We start from the raw sequence: 21,019 nt of genomic DNA, 5'->3' as shown, positions 1-21,019 counted from the left end.
ATTGGTTGTTATTATGTAGACTTTATATAATGGGGTGGGGAGATAGACAAGAGAAGAAAATATTGAATTATTTAGTAGGGAAGTAATTGCTGGAGAGACTGTTAGGTTTGGTGAACTTGAAAGAATTTGACTTAAGCTTATCAAAATAAGGTCAGGTTGTATATATACATACATAGTATATACACACATATCCACATATGTGAGAATGATCAGGCCATATGTATGTGTGTGTGTGTGTATTATTACTGTTTGTGCTAGGCACTGAGTGAGTGCTTTATAATTTTCTTGATTTTCCATATTCTATAACCACAACCTTAATTCTTTTATCTGGAATAGTATAAAGTACCTCATATTCTTCCCTTACTTCAAAATCCTTGGGTAACCTGGTAATACTTGAAAGGATGTATGCCAAGCTTTATGGCATGGAGATGCTCCTTGATCTACCATATATCCTACCTCGTTTCCTAATGATTATACTCACAGCTGTAGTCAGCCTACTTGTTTACCTGAATTTACCATACTCTCTATAACCTTACTTCCTCTGTCTGTGTTTTTTTTTGTTTCCTTTATTTGTACAAGTTTTCCCTTAGCTTGTCTTTTCCTCTCTCCATCTGTGATTCATCCTTAGAAAGTGAGCTTGACTGTCATCTCTCTGAAGCCTTCCCCAGAACATGCTGCCAATCAAAATTGATTTGTATCACCAGTACACTTTAGGCAAATTATGCTGGCATTCTACTTGGGCACATTACTATAATAGCTTTCCTTTTTGTAATTATATAACATTCTTGAAAATTATATGGCAATATGGTTTTAATTTCAGTAAATGAATGAGTATACAAATTCTATATGTAAGTATTATGCAACACTTATCTTTCTATGCCTAGCTTAGTTCAGTTACCACAGTGTTCCTCAGTTTTGTCCATGTTGTGATAGACAGAATTTTCTCCCTTTTTAAAGTGAGAAAGGTGGTTATCAGGTACTAGCAGAAGAAGTATTGGGGAAAAGAGATTTGAAGGAAAGGAGAAATGTTGCTCAAAGGGATCCAGATTTTACTTAGATGTAAGAAGTAAATATTAGTTATATATTGTAATGTTTGGTAACCAGTTAATAATAGTAATATATATTTCAAAATTTCTAAATGAATAGAGGTTTTAAGGCTCACACTACAATAAAAAAGGTAAGTTTTTGAGGCAATAAAGTGATAATTAGCTTGACATATTTATTCTACAATGCCTATATAGATTAAAAGCATCACATTGTACTCATATAAAATATATACCTTTTTAAAGGTGTACAGTGAAATGTCTCTCATTTTTTTCTTCACATATTCAATTCTCTCCAAAAGGAGAATAGTAAAGTAACCTGTATTTAGATTCTTATTTATCCTTCCAGGTAATTTTTATGTGTATTCAAGGCAATATGAATATATTATTTGCACTTTTCATATTATTGATTGGATATAAGTACCATTCTCAAATTTGTTAGCTTTTTAAAAACTAAATTGTGAGGAGTAGTGGTACACTCCTCTATTCCCCGAACTTGGGATTCTGAGGCAGGAGAATAACAAGTTTGAGCCCTGCCTTTATTACCTACTGAGGTGAGACTGTGTCAGAAAAATCAACAACAACAAAAAATAACATGGACATTTAAAAAACATGATTTTATATCTGAGTCTTTAGTTTGGCCAGGCTTGGGAGCAAGAACTGTTCTCATTTTTGTATTCCCAATGTTAGTGCTGTGTCATAATAAGCATTAATATGAATGAATGCATACATGAATACAGTTATTTAGTGTAGAACAGTATGTGTAGAATTTTTAATATACTTGGATTTTTGTTACTTTTTAACTCTAACTCTTTCACCAAACTTTGAGTTGGCTGCTTAAACTTTTTACATTGAGAGTGGAGTGTAATAATATATTATTTGTGTAATTTTATAAGTTTTCAAATCATTCATTCTTCAAATGCTCATTGGTTGTGTTTTACATGCATGAAACTTTGGTAGCTTGAAGGTAGGAGACCATCAAGAAAGTATTTCTTTAGTTTTACTTGTTTTTCCCTTCAGGATAGTGAAGACAGAGGGAATAGAATAAAAAGTAGTGTATGGGAGTAGGGAGAGTGTAATAAAACTTGGCAAGTAGAACCTCCCACAAGCAGAGTTAGAAATTGGGAAAGGTCGTACTGTGTGAAGGCAGAAGAGAATGTGGCCTCAACTTTAAACCAATAGTCTCTCTTCTCCGTTGGCAGGAAACAAGATGGGGAATAAGCTGATAACATAGTTTTAATTATTGAATTGTTTTTTATCACACTTATAGCAGTTTCTGTTTTTATTATGTAATCATCTCAGAAAAGCTTCAGATTTTGTTTAATAGTTGTGTTGAGCTATAAAAGTTGCACTGATACAGGTTTTTTGAATTTTGGAAAAAGTATCCTGAGTACAAAGGAAATAAAGAAGAATGAAAGGAATATAATTTGTAGATTTTAAAAATTGTGTACCTTGAATAAGAAAATGAGAGGAATAATCCCTGAACTGATGAATGAAACCTGGTAAATCTAAACTAATTATAATTCTTTAAAAAAAAGTTCTCATGTATTTGTATAGTAAGTTTTATCCTTAATAGATAACCAGCTCTTAAACTCTGAAACTCTTAGAGAGTCCAGCTTCTGCTTCAGAGTAGATGAAAATGCAGTAGTTTGTATGGGTCCATTTTGTATGTTTTAGTTTTCCTCTTATGATATAACAGCTTATCAGAATGATGAGTAATGCTACTTAGTGTTATCCTTGACATTTCTCTCCCGTGTAGGCGGCTAACCAAGGAAAATGTGAAGCCTTCAGGAAGACAAATTGGCAAGTTGAGCCACAGCAATCCAACCATTTTGTTTGATTATGTACGTTTTGAAATTAATATTATTTTAAGGGATATTGCTTTTGGTTTTCTTTCAATCAGCACAAGTGGAAATGAAATGATATACGTTTTATGATGTTTTGGGTGAAAAACTGATGAAATGGCAATGTATGCTAGAACCAAAAGTTCACATAATATATTTAACACATTTATTTATTTTCTACTAATATACAACAGAACTGCTGTTAGGTTTTAGAAATGTCTGCATAGTGTTTCCCTTTGATTTAGTTATAGTAATGTTACCTTCTTTTTTTAAATGGTTTTTCAAGACAGGATTTCATGTCTAGCCCTGGCCGTCCTGGAACTAGTTCTGTAGACTAGGTTAGCCCCAAACTCACAGAGATCTCCCTACCTTTGTCTCCCAAGTTCTGGGACTAAAAGCATGTATCACCACATCCAGCATTACCTTCTTTATAAAATTATCATTATTGAAATTTTCATATAGTGTATTATATTCTTTTCCCTTCCACAAATCTTCTCAGATCCTTGCTACCTTCCTAGCCACCCAACTTTATTTTCTCTCTCATTTGGAAAAACAAAACAAAAGAAAAAAATGTACCTGAAACAAATAGCAAAGAGTCCATTTTAGAAAGACTCTAACATTTAAAACAGGACTAGCCTCTACCATTCTAAAATCCAAGTTTAGACCTCTTGGAATTGTTTTCTAGATGGAAAATGTAACCTCAGAAAATTACTCTATAGTTTCAAGGTGTTGGTGGCATACACCTTTAATCCCAGCACTCGGGAGGCAGAGGCAGGCAGAGCTCTGAGCGTTTGAGGCCAACCTGGTCTACAGAGTGAGTGCCAGGACAGGCTCCAAAGCAATACAGAGAAATCCTGTCTTGAAAAACCAAATTTAAAAAAAGAAAGAAAAATACTCTACAGGGGAATGACAATATGTTTTATTCATATATAAATGCAAAATAGTAGAACCACTTTAATTATATTATTTCTAATTTTGGATAAGTATGAATATTACTTAGCACAGAAGTTTTTTATATAGTTAATACAACTTAATCTTTAACTTCCAGATCTTGTCACAAATACAGAAATATGATAACTTAATAACACCTGTAGTAGATTCATTGAAATACCTCACTTCATTGAATTATGATGTCTTGGCCTGTATCCTTTTATGTGAAGCAATATATAGATTTCAACGTGTTCCTGTATTTAGATGTTGAATGATTTAGTTATTCTTTTTGATTTCCTTTAGTAATGATCTAAGGTCAAACAAAGAGAAATTGTGTGTGTGTGAGTGTGTATGCATGCATATGTTGTGAGTGCCTTGTGTTTTAGAAAGGGAGAAACTTTGTTTTACTAAACATGTTGATAGAGGTGAACTATTATTTGTTAGGAGACGAGAAAGAGGGTAATGAAGGAGAATTGATATACAGTGAGCATATTTTTATTTCCCCCTGAAGCTGCGGGGGCTTAAGGGTCTTTGTTACTGATGTTGTAATTTTCCTTAATGTGTGAAAGATTGTATAATTGAAGCTTTAGCTAATCCAGAAAAGGAGAAAATGAAACATGATGATACAACCATCTCAAACTGGCTTCAGAGTAAGTATTCTTCTTTTCCTAAGGATAATAGAGAGTACTAAGGAAGTAGCAACTGCCCTGTTTTATTTGCTTACTCTGTTTTCAGACTTTTGGAGGCTCATTTCTCAAGAGCTCTTGAGGATATCAAGCTTGTCCTGCAGAGTTTTTTGAGATCTTGAGTCTGTATGGAGATTTATTTAGTACTTATTAATTTTCTTTAGTCAAGAGACTAATATTTTTACTATGATAGAATTTGAGGAAGCAATCTCTGGCCATCCCACCTGATCTGGGATGCTAAGCAGGCTTGGGCTCTGTTAGTATGTAGATGGAAGACTTTAGGGAAGCATTTGGAAGCTGACAATCCATTTCTTACCAACTTAGTGTTATTTGGAGGTCATACTCTTCCCTATTGTAACATATTGATTCTATTATCCTGTAAAGTTTGATTTTTTCCCCTACAGTATGGAGGATTGAATTTAGTCCCTCACAAATACTAAGCAAGCATTCTATCATTTACTTAGCCCATGAAATACTTAGTAAGTGCTGCAAGTTAAGCCCTTTAGAAATGGGCTCTTACTAGTCTAGCTTCATCTCTCCCCCAGTTGTCAGTTTTCAGTTCCATTAATACTGAAATTCTGTACCTTCCATGGACCTTTTGCTCCTTATCCCTCTACTTAGATACCTTTCCGTGGTCACTCATTTTAGCTAGTTCATCTTTCCGTGGTCACTCATTTTAGCTAGTTCACCTTTCCGTGGTCACTCATTTTAGCTAGTTCACCTTTCCGTGGTCACTCATTTTATCTAGTTCACCTTTCCATGGTCACTCATTTTATCTAGTTCACCTTTCCATGGTCACTCATTTTATCTAGTTCACCTTTCCGTGGTCACTCATTTTATCTAGTTCATCTTTCCGTGGTCACTCATTTTATCTAGTTCATCTTTCCGTGGTCACTCATTTTAGCTAGTTCATCTTTATCTACCTCACCTTTCCATGGTCACTCATTTTAGCTAGTTCATCTTCTGTTCGCTCATTAGATTTCAAAAAAGGAAAAACTTTCCTTGTTAATGTTCCCATAGAGAAGTCTGAATTTAGTGCTCCTAGTACTCTCATAGAACCTTTTATTCATCATAGCCATTCAGTTTTCTGAATTCTCCACTGAATGCTAAGCTCTTTATGGGCAGGACTTGGTCTAATTACTTAGGTGGTTAGCAAATAAGTTACAGATGGTTAAACACTCTTTCTCTTATCTTCACTGGGGTTTCTTCTCCTTTCAGGAAATGAGAGGGACTTAGTTAAAATTGATAGAGAGATAGATCAGCATTTGAGATCATTGACTTCTCTTTCGGAGGACCTGGGTTCTAGTCTCAGAACTGATATGGTGGGTGGCTTACAACCTTCTGTAACTCCAGTTCTGGGGAGTCTGACACCCATTTCTGACCTTTGTGGGCACTGGGTACATTCATGATACACAAACATACATGCAGGCAAGACATATATATGAATAAAATAAAGAAATTAAAAAGGTCTGTCTGCTTCTAGCAAATTTACCTGTTTCTTTTGTTGTCTATAAGTGTAGCATGTTCTTAGATATAAACAATCTTTTTTGACTTCAAACTTTTTAGGGGTGGGCATTTGGTTGTTTGAGTTGACGTGGTATTCCGCATGACTGAGTTCTAATTGATCAGGTACATTGATTGGATTATTGCTCTAGATTGTACTATGACCATGAGCAAGTTATGTGATCCATCTCTTTTCAGTTAGCCTCATCAGTAGGTTTATACTAACCTAAGGTGATTATTGGAAGAATTAATATAATATGCTTGCATACATATACTTAGTAAACATTAGTTATTGCTGTTGTAAAATTCCATTCAGATACGTCAGTCATATGGTACTGGAGAGATGACTCAGTGGTTAAGATCACTGGCTACTTTTCAAGAGGACAAGAGTTCCCAGCACCCACATGGCAGTCACCGTCATCCATATCACCTTTTCCAGGGTTCTAATACACTCTTCTAGTTTCCTTAGGCAGCTGATAGGAACATGGTGCACATATGAACATGGAAGGAAACACAAACACACATGTAATAAAAAGAAATCTTTAAATTTTTTTCACACCTCATATTATAGATTGAATTTGTTGAAACTATAATTTACATTTTGTTTTGTAACGTTTATTTCTCATGCAGGTCTGGCTAGTTTCTGTGGTGCGGTGTTCCGTAAATACCCGATTGATCTTGCTGGCCTTCTTCAGTATGTAGCCAATCAATTAAAGGCGGGCAAAAGGTAAATTGTGTGGATATGAAATTCAATTCAAGCACTTCTCCTGGTTTTGGAACGTTGAGATTACTGTTACTTTGAAATACTCAGATTTCAACTGGAATAGCTACTTAATTTGTACAGTATATTTTTAAAGGAGAGTCTCATTTACAGTCCAGGCTGTGCTCAAAATTGAAATCTTTCTTCCCTCAACATCTCAAATATTAGAATTGTATGTACATAGAATTAATTTTTTTGACATGGGTTATCACCATGTAGCTGTGGTCATCCTGGAACTCACTATGAAGTTAAGGCTGGCCTTGAACTGTATCTTAGAACTCAACTGGCTGTATGTCGAATCTTGAACATAAATTAAAAGTTAATACAGAGAGGTAGTTTCTTTAGCAGTATAGTATTTAGCTACATATAGAGCTCATTAAAAGAACAGTTAACTTATTTTTACCATTAAACTTTTGAATACAGAGTTAGGGAATATTGAATATCCTTTTGTGACAAAACATATTGCGCTGTTGATTATTGCTGCATTGCACATTTGAGGAGTATATTGTAAAAGAAAGTTACTTTTTGAGTGTGAATTTGGGGATATATAAGACTTAAATGATTTTAATTATTTCCTTTTTTGTAAATACTGTGTGGGGCTAGTGGCCATGCTTAGACTTTGAATAAATAGCACCAGTAGGTTGATTATAAGCAGATAACTTTATATTATTTATAGAAATTTTCTGATACAATGTCAGCAAAAATAAAAGCTCTTTGGTGTTTCAAAACAGGTGCTAAATTAGTTCCTGGCAGTGCTATTTTGGGAAAAATGTACATAAACTCTTGGTTTTGTCAGGACGCTCTCTACCCTTTGTCATCTCTGTCATTCCTGTATTTTACTCATTTCTTTCTACAAGCCATGAAAACACTAGTTTTGATGTTTTGCTTTATTGTCAATACATATTTGTAATCATTTAACTAAAACAGTTTTGTGATAATATTATTTGTGATTTAATAAAGCTTGCATGAGGGTTCAGGACGCAAAGCCAGACACTAGCTTTTATCTGTCTCAGACTGAAAGGGGTAATCCTTTCTCTACCAAGCGCCGGACTGCTGCCTCCTCAACGTGGCTGGAGACTAAACCTCAGAACGCAGCCTGAGACACTGGGCTCCTGTTTTTTTTATATATATATCTCTAGGACTGGGTTTAAAGACATGAGCTCTAATTCTCTTTGAGACTGATTCAAACTCATGCAGATCTGGTTGGCCTAGGACTCACAGAGATCCATCTGCCTTTATCTCCTGAGTCCTGGGATTAAAGGGGTGTGCCACCACTGCCCAGCTTCTATGGCTAACTCGTGTGGCTGCTTTGCTATTTGGCTCTTTAGTGGCTGTAATAAATCATAAACTATATCACCACAGAGTTTTAAAATATTGAATGCCTCATTGGTTTGGGAAAGCATGGCAAATTGAAAAGAAGCCCCTGATAAGAATATTAGAAAGGTATACCTTTGTTCAATAATTTGTATATTGATAGGTATACTTTTACTTTTGGAAAAAATCTGTAATTAAAGCAAGTTATAGAATTCACAAAGTGTTATTTCCAGTGACAGTTCTAAATATTGCAAATAAAAGTGCACATGTAGCCAGGTGTTGTGGCAGATGCCAGAACACTTAGGGGAGAAGCATGATTTTGAGGCTAGTATGGGCTATACAGTGAGACTATGACTCAAAAAAAATGTATACCTGCTAACACATACTAGAGCATGCTCATGTTCTGACTAAAGCTTTTACTTTAGGCTCAAGTACCATGACATGGCACTTTCCTTTTTCCTTTCCTTCCTTCCCCCTCTCTTTTCTCTGAGTATTGCGGGACTTTATTCATCTTTATTATTTGAAGTTTTAGGGAGATGGGTTTATTGTAAGCAACTTATTGAGTATACTAAATTGGTGGAGAAGGCAAATGTTATTGGAGCAGCTGATGAAAATGATTTATGAACAATAGATTAATATTAGTTATTAAAGTTGGTAGCAGCTGTGGTTGTATGAACACATGCCTCTGTTCTAATGTGCATTCTTAGACATTTGAGGGAGTGAACGAGCATGGTTTAAATCATTTAGTCTCTTGTTCATTCTGTAAAGTAATCTGAGCTACTTTCTTGTTATTGTGACAAGTTCCTGAAAGAAGCAACATGAAAGTGACATTTCTACTCAGTGTCAGAGGTTTCAGCCTGGAGGCAGCGACTTGTTTCTTTGGGTATATTGTGGGACAAAATGTCACCACTTGAGGGGATATGGTTGCACAGCGTTATTACCTCATAGAAGCGAGAGCAAGAATGGAAGAGACTGTATGTGTGTGGAGGGAGCGAGGAGGAGCAGAGGGAGAGAAACGTATCCACATAGAAAGAGATACAGATTCAGACTGACAGAAAGTGGGAGGACGGGAGGAGGGGAAAGGGCTAAGGACAAGATGCTGGGCTAAGGGCAAGATGCTGCCCCTAAGACTGTATTCCCCATGACCAGCTAGACCTCACCTAAAGCTTCAGGAGCCTTCCAGAATAGTGCCACCAGATGGGGACCAAGTCCTTAACCTAGGAACTCTTGGGGGACATTTCCTATTTTTCGACAATCAAAGCAGAATGAGAGAGATAGAGGAGAGAGGGAGGAAGGGAAGGGAGGAGGCAAATGGAAACTAAGAGTAAAAATATGAAGTTTGGGTAAAGAATATATGAGTATGTTTCATATTACTTTTATTTTTGAATCTTAGCCCAAGCTTCAAATTAATCCAGGTTAAAAAAACAAAGATAAACACGAACTATTTTCATTGTAGTACTAGAAGTGACAGAACTATTTTATTTTAAAAGTCAAATGAAAAAAAAAACAAGCCTGGGTGTTGTCTTTCATTCTTCTTTATGTTTAAATAAAGATTGTCAGAAAATTCATTTTTATGTATTACTTTTTCATATTTGAAGTTTTAACTATGGTTTGTTTTAATTTTTTATTAGTTTTGATCTACTAATATTGAAAGAAGTGGTACAAAAAATGGCAGGAATCGAAATTACGGAGGAAATGACAACAGAGCAATTAGAGGCCATGACTGGAGGGGAGCAACTGAAGGCTGAGGTAAGAGTCACTATTCCTGTTTATTGAAATTTGAAATCAAATGTACTGTTTTCCTACTGTATCTATGACTTTGTTTTTCAAGCTTTCAATCACCCATGCTTAACCACAGTTCAAAATTAAAGAGAAAAAAATCTAGAAATAAATAAATTATAATCTTTTTTGCTTGAGGTCCATTCTGTGTAGAATGATGAAAATCGTTAGCCTTTCTTTTTGCTCACTTTTGGCACATAAATTTTCCTTTGGCCAGCATGTCCATTCTGTATAAACTACTCAGTAGTGACATAATAGCCATCTTGGTTTATCATATTGGCTGTGTGAATAGTAGTCTTAGTTATCAATTGTTTGTATTTCAATGTGCTTATATTCAGGTAGCCTTTACTTAAATTTCCTAATTCTTCATCACTATGTCTTAAGTGTTGTATCATTCTGATTGTTTTATTAATTGTCTTAGCTAATTTCTTTCTGTGCCTAATTTAGCTTTGTCACAGGTATATATGCGTAGAAAAAACATAATTTGTGTAGAATTTGCTGCCATCTATTTATCCACTGTGGGTTGTGGAACATACCTGCCACAGAAAAGTAGACAATACTGTATGTGTGGTCATAGTATGGAATCCAAACTGTAAATAAGTACCTAAAGCCTGATGTCAAAGCCATATGTGTTCTCTCAAAACCACTGCTCCCTTCTTTTTTAAGAGCTGTGATATAGTAGTAATTGGATCTTAAAAAAAAAAAACTGAGCCGGGCGTTGGTGGCCCATGCCTTTAATCCCAGCACTCGGGAGGCAGAGGCAGGCGGATCTCTGTGAGTTCGAGGCTGGGCTGGACCGACAGCCTCCAAAACAATACAGAGAAACCCTGTCTCGTAAAAACCAAAAAAAAAAAAAAAAAAAAAGAAACCAAAAAAAAAAAAACCCAAAAAACTGAATGTATAAAAGGGAGTAACTTACATCTGTACTGAAAAGAAATATTAGATCTTACATTTTCCTTGATATTTTCACTACAATAAATTGTTATTACAGTCTGTTAAATTTCTTCACTGAATAAAATATAACCCTTTGTAAGTAACTACAGAGTGGAGAATGGAAACAGAATAAGTTTAAACACAGTTGAGTTACCATTAGCCAAATTAGAATCAACAATTGTATCGTTAATGCAAATTAGTTAAGGAGAGCAAATATAGGATATAGAAATGCTTTATTTTATTCTGGTGTTGTTTATGTTTATTATTGTGGTTTTTTGAGACAGGTTCCCTTGTAGCCCGAGCTGACTTCAAACTTGTGTAGTTGAGGATGGTCTTGAAGTCCTGATCCCCCTGGCTCTGCATTCCAGGTGCTTGGATCGTAAATCCTAGCTTAGAAATATTTTAAAGAATGTGTCTAAACTTTCTTCTGTGTCTCTTCCCAGTGAGGCAGCATGGAATACATTGCATATAGCAATAAATTTGTATCTTCTCTTTATGCAGGGTGGTTATTTTGGCCAGATCAGAAACACTAAAAAATCTTCTCAGAGATTAAAGGATGCACTACTGGACCATGATCTTGCTCTTCCTCTCTGTTTACTTATGGCTCAGCAGAGGAATGGAGTAATTTTTCAGGAGGGTGGAGAGAAACACTTGAAACTTGTGGGAAAGCTCTATGACCAGGTAAGTGAATGAAGAGGATGATTTTCTTTAATCCTGATAAAATATGGATTGTGATGTCCTTTGAAACATATATTTGTACATATTATGTGGCAATGAAACATGTCTAATGTCAAATAGGCTTTCTCTAAATAGGGCCTCTATGTCTGTGCAGATTATGAAATCATGAGATGGATATAGGAGATGTTATATGTAAGGTTTTCAGTTAATTAGACATTCCAGCATCAGATTGTTTGCCTTCTTTTTTGAAGTCTGGAAATAATGTAATTTCAGTTGCAGGAAAGTAGGTATTATCTCTTATTTCTTAGTAATGAGATTGCTAATACTTAAACATTTTGTTGACTAATAAAATATTTTTGTGTGTAATATAATTCTATAAACAATGACAAAGGAGCTGACTTCTCATTGCTTCTGTATATTGTTTGAAAGGATTTTAGTAAGTGTTTAGAGTATCTCTTGGACATTCTTTGGTTAGCAACTCCAAAGGGGGCTTCTCATACCTAGTGTTGGAGTATTGTCAGCTAAGATGGGAAATTTTCATCAAAACTATTTATTTAAACATTGATTTACATATATTATGGGTATCTGTGTAGTTAATTATTAGTATAATTCCTTATGACTTTATATAAGACATCCTTACTTTTATTTGGCCCTCATCCCCCCTCCTTCTTCATTTCCTCCCCCTCCTGAATTAAAGATCCCCTTGTTCTCTCCATTTGTCCCTTCAAGTCACATATATCCTGTTATTCCTCTCTCTATTGTTCCCTCCACATTTTTACTTTCATGGTTTCTGCAGTTACTCTAGGTTTTATACTCATATTTGAAGATGTAGCTCAGGCTAGCCTTGATCTTGTGATTGCCCTCTGCTTCTGAGTACTGGGTTATAGGTATGTGTCATTGTGCCTAGAGAGTGCATGCTCTCTCTCTCCCTTTTTTAGGGCCACATAGAAAATATATAAACTTTGTTTTAATTTAAAATTTTTATTTGACCTCTAGTGATTATAAATGTTTATAGGATACATTGTCATAATTCATTACTTACACAATATGTAAATGATAAAATTGATAATACCTGTTTTCATCTTTTTAACATTTATCATCTGTATTGAGAAATACTGAACTCCTTTCTTCTAAATCTTTATAAGACATGTCACAAATTGCTATTAAGCATAGCTAGTCTGTCTGGCTGTACATCACTGAGCTTACTTCTTCTTTGTAAATAAAAATGTTTGCTATTAAAGACCCCACATCTCCCTCTCCCCTTTCCAATGGCACTCTTTGCCTCCAGTATCTTCTCTTCTTCTCTTTACTTTTGTGTATAAGTGGTAATATGTGAAAATTGTCTTCTGTCCGTCGTTTATTTCATTGAACACAGCACCCTTCATTTCTGTCTCTGCCTTTATTGTTAAAATCTGGATTCTTAATTTCCACTCAAAATTCTGTTAATATAACATATCTTAATTATTTGCAAAAAGGTTTATGTTGGTTTTGTAAAATGTTAACATGGTTTTTTTTGTCTTATTTTTAATTTAGTGTCATGATACCCTAGTACAGTTTGGTGGGTTTTTAGCCTCCAATCTAAGTACAGAAGACTATATAAAGCGAGTGCCTTCAATTGACGTGCTCTGTAATGAATTCCATACACCTCACGACGCAGCATTTTTTCTGTCTAGGCCAATGTATGCACACCATATTTCGGTAAGTATAAACATCTTCATTGGCTTTCAAGAGGAATTCTAAATTGTTACACAAATATTTTATTTTTGAATATACTCCAATTTGGTAAATACAGATTATTTCTCTTGGAGAATTACTCTGATTTTATGTTGTTCTTGTCTTAGCAGTGAGCAATGAAAGGCTTTAAAAAATAGGTCTTCCCAATTCCTTTCCCCACAAGGCCATAGTCAATTCATGGAAACCCAAAATATTCTCCATTTTCTTTTTACTTGGATTGTGGACTTTCTGCCCTTATTTTTGTTTTAGTTTTATACTGTTTGTGGTTTCACTCCAACTTATGGGTTGAAATGGTTTAATTCTGTACTGTATCTGGTATTGGTCTCCTTCTCTTAAACTAAAATTTCCTCTTTATTCCCTGTAGGGACACAGATGTGTAGCAGAGGTTTATAAAAATACACTAGGAAGAAATAATGAGTTCATGTGGTCATGTAATTGAGCATACTGTTAGTTTACTTATGAACTGCTACAGTCTTACATGATTTAATGATCACCTCAGTGGCATTATGCAGCAATTCCTGTCCTGTATATTCTAGAGGGCTAATGGGAAGAAGGGTTGCTGTTGTTCTCCTTTAGAATCTATCATTTTAGAGAATTATATGCTGTCTATGTGTAGTTAATGTCTTGCACTCTTAAGCTAACCACATCAGAGAAGTCTCACCCATAAAAACATAAGACCTGATTTCTTGAAGAACTTAGGTGGAAGAATTGCTTTATTTCAGGAGTTTCATGTTGCATTTTATTATTCTGAGAATTGAACATACTAATCCATGGCAATGAATCCTAGCAAACAGGAATACCTGGTTGGCTGAGCTATTCCTGGTTTGAAAATGGAACAGATCAATCATAACTGTGGCTTATGTATTTTTACCATGAAAAATGTTATTTATCTTTTAAGAGTTAAAAATCATATGAAAGAAGACATGCCATTTCCTTGTCAGGGTTTAGAAAGAAAGAAATACACAGTGGCATTTATATTTATAGTCCAGGCACTCTCTGTAGACCACAGGCTTCTTTGGAAAGGGAGTGCCTCTGCAGCCTTGGGTGCAATGGGATGGGCATCTACATTCCCTAACTTCGCTTTTTAGGTGAAATGCTCTCAGTGAGCCCTTGATGAGTGAGGGAAAATGTATAAGAAATTGAGAGGGCTGGAGAGATGACATCCAGAGGACCCAAGCTTGTTTCCCAGCACCTATGTTGGGAGAATCTCAACTGCTCATAAATCCAGTTCCAGGGGCTCTGGTATCCTCTGGCTCCACAGGTACCCATATACACGTGGCACACACGCACAGACAGACAGACACACACAGAAAGAGAGACACAGAATTAAAAATAAAGTCTCTTTTAAAATGGTGAGACAGAAAAGGGGGTAACTGCAGGTTACCTCAGTAAAATGACTGCCACAGGCCATCTTGGGAATTATTCAGCCAAAAACGCTTAGATTCTTGGATTGACAAAAAACTTTTTGGACATAAATTAGAAGTATAGTGGTACCCCTTAATTCTCCATTTGACTGAAGATGTAAACCTAAGTGATAGTTTAATTTAGATAAGGAAAGTTTGACATCGTAGATGAAGTATAATTATCTTTTTGATTAAGCCTATTTTCTGACTAAATTCTAGTGGAATGCCTATCAAGAGAAGGCACAGATTTAGAAACACAGAAATAGGAAAATTGGTGTTATTATTCAGTCTTCTCATACATATAACTTAAATTTTACTTTTAATCATTGAGACTCAATCTTGAAACATATTTGAAAGGGAGGTTTTCCTTGCTCCAGTTGTTCTAGAGATTTCCCATTATCATTTGCAAGTCATTTCCACACTATTTTATCTCATGTCTTATTAGAACCTTAGCAGATGTCATTCTGATCATCTAAATTCATATTAGTTACCTTCAGCCAAATCTATTTTCTAAATTTAAAATCCTTTTTACCATAGTACTGTTCTTGGTCTCTGATATAACTGGTATACTTTCCTATAGCTAATGTTTTTGTAGCTTTATCAGCTCTGTAGTTATCAGCATGTTCTGTAGCATGGGAATACAAAGAAATAAATAATCCTACTTTTAGAAAAATTACAAGATTCCTGGGTTCTGCTTGGTATGCCATTGAGTGTAATGAATGCCGTATGCTTTAGTTCAGCCGAGACTTACCTGTCAGTACAGAACTGAAGCCGAACCTCTGGCATGTTTAGCATGAACTGAATGATTTCAATGTTTTTCTACTATAAAGAAGCAACTGGCTGTGGGAATTTTAGATTCACCTTTAGATGGTGCCTAAACCAAGTAAAATTTTCTTGGCAAGAGGTCTTTCGTCATAAAATATCTGAAAGGCAAGAGATAGTATATTAACTTCCTTTGCTGCATTTTACATATAATCTATAAACTAAAAATTATGTCAGTATCACTGCACTAATTGATTCATCTTTACCTCATGTAATTAAAAATATAGCCTTCCTCTGATTCTCTCCTTAATTAGGACATGCCAGTCAGGACAGAACAAAACAAAACAAAACAAACTGTAGTGTCAGTTCTTACATGATTTCAATTTAATTTACCGCAGGTACTTATGGAAAATTTTATTTGACTTAGCAGTAGACTAAAGTAGCTGGTCCGCTCTGTCTGGAATGTTGTCAGTTTCAGCATTGAAGTCTTGCATTCTGGGAAATCCCTAAGTCTCTGGCAAAGCTGGACATTTGGTCACTGAGGTAGTAGTCTCAGTAACTTTTTATAACCTTTCTTAGTGGCAATCCAGCTTCTTGATACATGCCCTATTGGAGTTAGTAGGTCAAATTTTATTGAAAATAAACTTCTAGTTAAAAACATGGAAACTAAGGATTAGAACAGATTGCAGAGATAATTTGTCTTGAAATAAGTGCTCTTGGTAAGAAACTAGAATTATTATAGTTTTGTGTAAGTATGTATGATATGTTTTAACTTTCTTCTATCTCCAGTCAAAATATGATGAACTTAAAAAATCAGAAAAGGGAAGTAAACAGCAGCATAAAGTCCATAAGTACATTACGTCATGTGAGATGGTGATGGCTCCTGTCCACGAGGCAGTCGTCTCCTTACACGTTTCCAAAGTCTGGGATGACATCAGCCCTCAGTTCTATGCGACATTCTGGTCTCTGACAATGTATGACCTTGCAGTTCCACATACCAGCTATGAACGAGAGGTCAATAAACTGAAAGTTCAGATGAAAGCCATTGATGACAACCAGGAAATGGTAAGTTTTATCATGGCAATACAAGTGTAATAATTGTGACTTTTATGCAGTATTGTCCCTGCTTTATAATTATTTTAGTTCATGATTCTTGATTCTACAGTTTTGTTGCTCTGTATTACTTTAAGTGGATTTAATGGCAACCTCTCAACGGGTTGGACAGGATTTTAGCAAATGAATGGAAATTATGATAAAACATTCATGTCTTTTCTACTGAACACTGTCATAGCAACCTAAGGTGATTAGTTTGACTCCTATTTCAAAAGCAGTAGGAATTCCCAAAGGATTATAAATGATCCAGCAAACACAGGGAGTAGTATGGTGTTTAAGGGGACCTCCTTTATGGAATGGCCTTGATGATTTATTTGAAAAAAAAAATGAGGCTAGTAACAAATTAGGCAGGTACTGAAAGTCAGGCAAAATAGTAAATATGATACAATTAAGAGCTTGTTTAGATACCTCAGCTGAGGAATAACATGTAAAAATGATACCTGAGAAAGATTATAAGAGCAATCTTAAGAATGATTTTGATAAGGGGAGGACCTAGTCTAAGGCTGGAGACTGACTGCGTGTCTTCTGGGTACTGGGCTATGTAGTACTGAGAATATAGGCTATGCCAGAGACAGTGGCAATACATATGACTTATAAGCAAGTGGGGTATTTGAGGGAAGGAAAGTCAAAGATAACTTCAATTTTACCTCAGAATGATACCACCACTGTTACCTAGGTGACCTGTTCAGAAGGTGTCTGAAGACTCTGTGACACTGATTTGAATGTGTTGAATGGAAGGAAAAGTATTCAAGAATACCTACTGTATAATCAGTCATGCTGAGATAATTATAAAGTATAATCATTTTTCTTCTTTAAAATCTTAACTACATGAAGGGAGGCAATGTAGACACAGTTTGAAAAGTATGTGACTTTATCTTGTAGCCCCCAAATAAAAAGAAAAAAGAGAAGGAACGTTGCACAGCCCTTCAGGACAAGCTTCTAGAAGAAGAAAAGAAACAGATGGAACATGTTCAGAGAGTTCTTCAGAGACTGAAATTGGAAAAAGACAACTGGCTTTTAGCAAGTAAGTTGTTGGGATTGTACATTCCTGCTGCTGCTAAATTGCAAAAGGAAACATTTCTAACTTTGGAGGTGTTCAAGAGATTATGCTCAGTTCCCTGTTCCTTTAGTTACTCATTGCAGTAGAATCAACTTCATGTGTTCACCAAAGTGACTGATGGTTTAGTTGGCTATTGAATTAAAATTAGCTTACAATGATAATATTGGCAGCTTAGTATTCAGATTTTCCATAGAGTCATATTTCTCAGAAATTGTAGATAGAAAAATGTTTATAGAGTAAAAGTGATATGAATCTTTATCCCATAGTTTGAGGTTTTATAGCATTCTGTGCAGTACAGTAAAAATATTGTCATGTTTGGTAGCCTTGAAACACTTGGGGAAAAAGATTACTGCTTAATATGTTCCTCTTTTATGTTTAGAGTCAACCAAAAATGAGACCATCACAAAATTTCTACAGCTGTGTATATTTCCTCGCTGCATTTTTTCAGCAATAGATGCTGTTTACTGCGCTCGTTTTGTTGAATTGGTACATCAACAGAAAACTCCAAATTTTTCCACGCTTCTTTGCTATGACCGAGTAAGTTCTTATTGGAACCTTTAAAAAACAAATCTCAGACAAAGACAGCTAGATATTTATTATAAACTCTGAAGGTGGATAACTATCTTTTTTTGGGAGATAGGTTTTATCTATGTAATATCAGTCCTGAATGTTCTGGAACTCAGTTTATCGACCAGACTGGCCTTGAATGCACCAAGATCCACCTGCCTCTGCCTCTGCCTCCCCCTCCTGACTGTTGGACTTTAAGGCATGTTTAACCATGCCCAGCTTGAATAGCATGAGCTTAAGAGCCAAGTTCTTGACCTTGAATCCTAGCTCTAATTATTCCTAACTATATGAGCTTTTAAAAGATAGTTAACGTCTCTTTGCCTCAGTTTTCTTATCTATAAAAAGGGGCCCACTTTATAAGATTGATCTGAGTGTTAGAAATAAAAACCCCTTTAGTTCCAGCTCTCAGGAGACAGTGGCAGAAGGATCCCTGTGAGTTGGAAGCTAGCCTGATCTACAGTTGTTTCAGGACACCTAGGGCTACACAGCGAAACCCTGTCTTGACCCCCCCCAAAAAAAACTCCCCATGAAATGATATGTATTGCATTCAAGGTTAACCAATTCACTCAAGATGTGATTTTTATAATCTTGTATCTTTATAAGTAGGTTTCTCTACTCTTAACTTTTACTCCTCAAAACAAAACAAAACAAAACAACCTTCAACTCAAATAAAAGATTTTACACAATCACACCACATTAAAGCAGGGAAACGTTTGAGTGCTGACATATTCACACATTTCTCATATTACTGCATTTGTGCATTAGAAATATGAGTGTTACATCTTGTGTGCTGCGTATTTCTAAATTTTATCACCTTTGCGACAAGTTCTGTTCCAAAGAGCATCTCTCACCTTTCTCACATAGACCCATATTTTAGTTCAAGTTACTTCTGCTTTAGTAACTTGATCAAATGGCAACACAGGCAGAAACTTAGTGGATGGTATTGAGATTAAAACCAGCAGTGGTGGTGTTTGAAGAGAAGTGTCCCCATAGGTTCATATAGTTAAACACCCGGGGTAGGGGGGGCACTCTTTGGGAAGGTTGTTGGACCTTTATGAAGTAGATACTTGCTAGAAGAAATAGGTCACTAGGGGTGGGCCTTGCTTTTGCCTACTGTGTATTCAGTCTCAGTCATGAATGGCTAAGTCTTCAAGAAGCTAGTATTAGTAGTAATAGTAGTAATAGTAGTAGTAGTAGTAGTAGTAGTAGTAATAATAATAATAATAATAGTAATGACGACGAAGTCTTCAAGAAGCTAGTAGTAGTAGTAGTAGTAGTAGTAGTAGTAGTAATGACAACCTAGTCTTCAAGAAGCTAGTAGTAGTAGTAGTAGTAGTAGTAATGACAACCTAGTCTTCAAGAAGCTAGTAGTAGTAACAACAACAACAACAATATCCTTTTCTTTTATCATTATTAATCAAATTTCTTCTTAAAACTTTACATGGATGCTTTGTGATTACTGTTTCTCCACAGAACCTAGAATCACCAAAGATCTCTGCAGGTGTGAATATAAAAGGAGAAAGTACATTTGTTTTGCTAAAATTTAATGTTTATTGTGATTTCCCATAATAATAGTCTTAGTATTTTTAGTTATTTAGTCTGACTTTCTTTTTCAACCATTTTTCCTCTAGGTTTTTTCTGACATAATTTACACGGTTGCAAGCTGTACTGAAAATGAAGCTAGTCGGTATGGGAGGTTTCTCTGCTGCATGTTGGAGACAGTGACCAGGTGGCATAGTGACAGAGCCACATATGAAAAGGTATGTGATTAATAAATATGTTTGTACTTTACCTGTGTGTGTAATGGTTGCTTCAGATTGGTCAATTTTAAAACAATTTAAGATTCAGCTATAAAATGATCTTAAAACCACAATGAATATATTATTAAAAAGTGGAATTTTTATTCTATTTCAACTTGATATTTGAAGCTGTTATCACTGGATAATCCGAACCTTTCTTTTACGTCTGGTCACATATCTGCTCTCAGTCTCCTATTTCTAAAAATGAGAAACTTACTTTTCCTTAGGAATGTGGAAATTATCCAGGATTCCTTACCATATTACGGGCAACTGGATTTGATGGTGGAAATAAAGCTGATCAATTAGATTATGAAAATTTTCGGCATGTTGTACATAAGTGGCATTACAAACTAACCAAGGTAAAAACAAGTGGATATTTTTGAAAGGTAATTTTTTCTCTTCATTCCTGTATTTTATGTTAAGAGATCTCTAAATGTCTGTTATAGGCATCGGTGCATTGCCTTGAGACAGGCGAATATACTCACATCAGGAATATATTGATTGTGCTAACAAAAATACTTCCTTGGTACCCAAAAGTTTTGAATCTGGGTCAGGCTTTGGAAAGAAGAGTGAATAAAATATGCCAAGAAGAAAAAGAGAAGAGGCCAGATCTATATGCATTGGCTATGGGGTAACACAATTATACTTTAATGTGATTTATGAGACTAGATTACAGAAGGATTCTGAACATGTGAAAATGTTTTACAATGTTGAAGTCTTATCTTCTGCTTTACTTCAGGAGATTATGGGAGATTATGCGATCATGTTCCCACAGGCTGGTGAGAGTTGTCACTTCTGATTATCAACTTCCGGTCTATACTGGATGATAGTTTCAAAGGCCACATATATTTCTTGAAATGGGAAAATGCAATTTTGTCATAGTTACCATATCATGAGGAGCAAAAAGGAAAAAAAAAGCTCTCTAGTTAAAGAATAGTTTATTTTGAAAGAATGATTAAGTTTATAGAACACTCTAAAGACCTTGAAGAATATACTAAAAAGCAGTACTTTATTTTCTAGAACTAAGTAGCAGAGTGAATAATTTGCTAATTTTATTCTACTAAACCCCATATTTGTGTTTTTTGATTTGTGTATGTGTATTTAAATACTT

General features: G+C 35.3%; 1 protein-coding gene across 3 annotated transcripts in view; it reads left to right on the top strand.

The window, feature by feature from the left end:
* The window catches only part of Thoc2 (THO complex 2), a 109,636-nt gene that overhangs the window by 60,488 nt on the left and 28,129 nt on the right, over positions 1-21,019 (top strand). For all 3 annotated transcript variants that reach the window (XM_005076823.4, XM_040744563.1, XM_021231036.2), the window contains exons 16-28: positions 2,803-2,887; positions 3,936-4,029; positions 4,387-4,467; positions 6,637-6,733; positions 9,712-9,829; positions 11,294-11,473; positions 13,004-13,168; positions 16,159-16,434; positions 17,365-17,506; positions 17,922-18,079; positions 19,741-19,869; positions 20,136-20,267; positions 20,355-20,539. In XM_005076823.4, coding sequence (XP_005076880.1) covers positions 2,803-2,887; positions 3,936-4,029; positions 4,387-4,467; positions 6,637-6,733; positions 9,712-9,829; positions 11,294-11,473; positions 13,004-13,168; positions 16,159-16,434; positions 17,365-17,506; positions 17,922-18,079; positions 19,741-19,869; positions 20,136-20,267; positions 20,355-20,539 — 1,842 coding nt within the window. The remainder of the gene's footprint in view (positions 1-2,802; positions 2,888-3,935; positions 4,030-4,386; positions 4,468-6,636; positions 6,734-9,711; positions 9,830-11,293; positions 11,474-13,003; positions 13,169-16,158; positions 16,435-17,364; positions 17,507-17,921; positions 18,080-19,740; positions 19,870-20,135; positions 20,268-20,354; positions 20,540-21,019) is intronic.

The sequence above is a fragment of the Mesocricetus auratus genome, unplaced genomic scaffold (assembly GCF_017639785.1).
Source record: "Mesocricetus auratus isolate SY011 unplaced genomic scaffold, BCM_Maur_2.0 Super-Scaffold_100003, whole genome shotgun sequence".
NCBI classification, from domain to species: domain Eukaryota; kingdom Metazoa; phylum Chordata; class Mammalia; order Rodentia; family Cricetidae; genus Mesocricetus; species Mesocricetus auratus.
The sequence above is the reverse complement of the archived record's forward strand: the minus strand, read 5'-3'. Positions and strand labels throughout refer to the sequence as shown.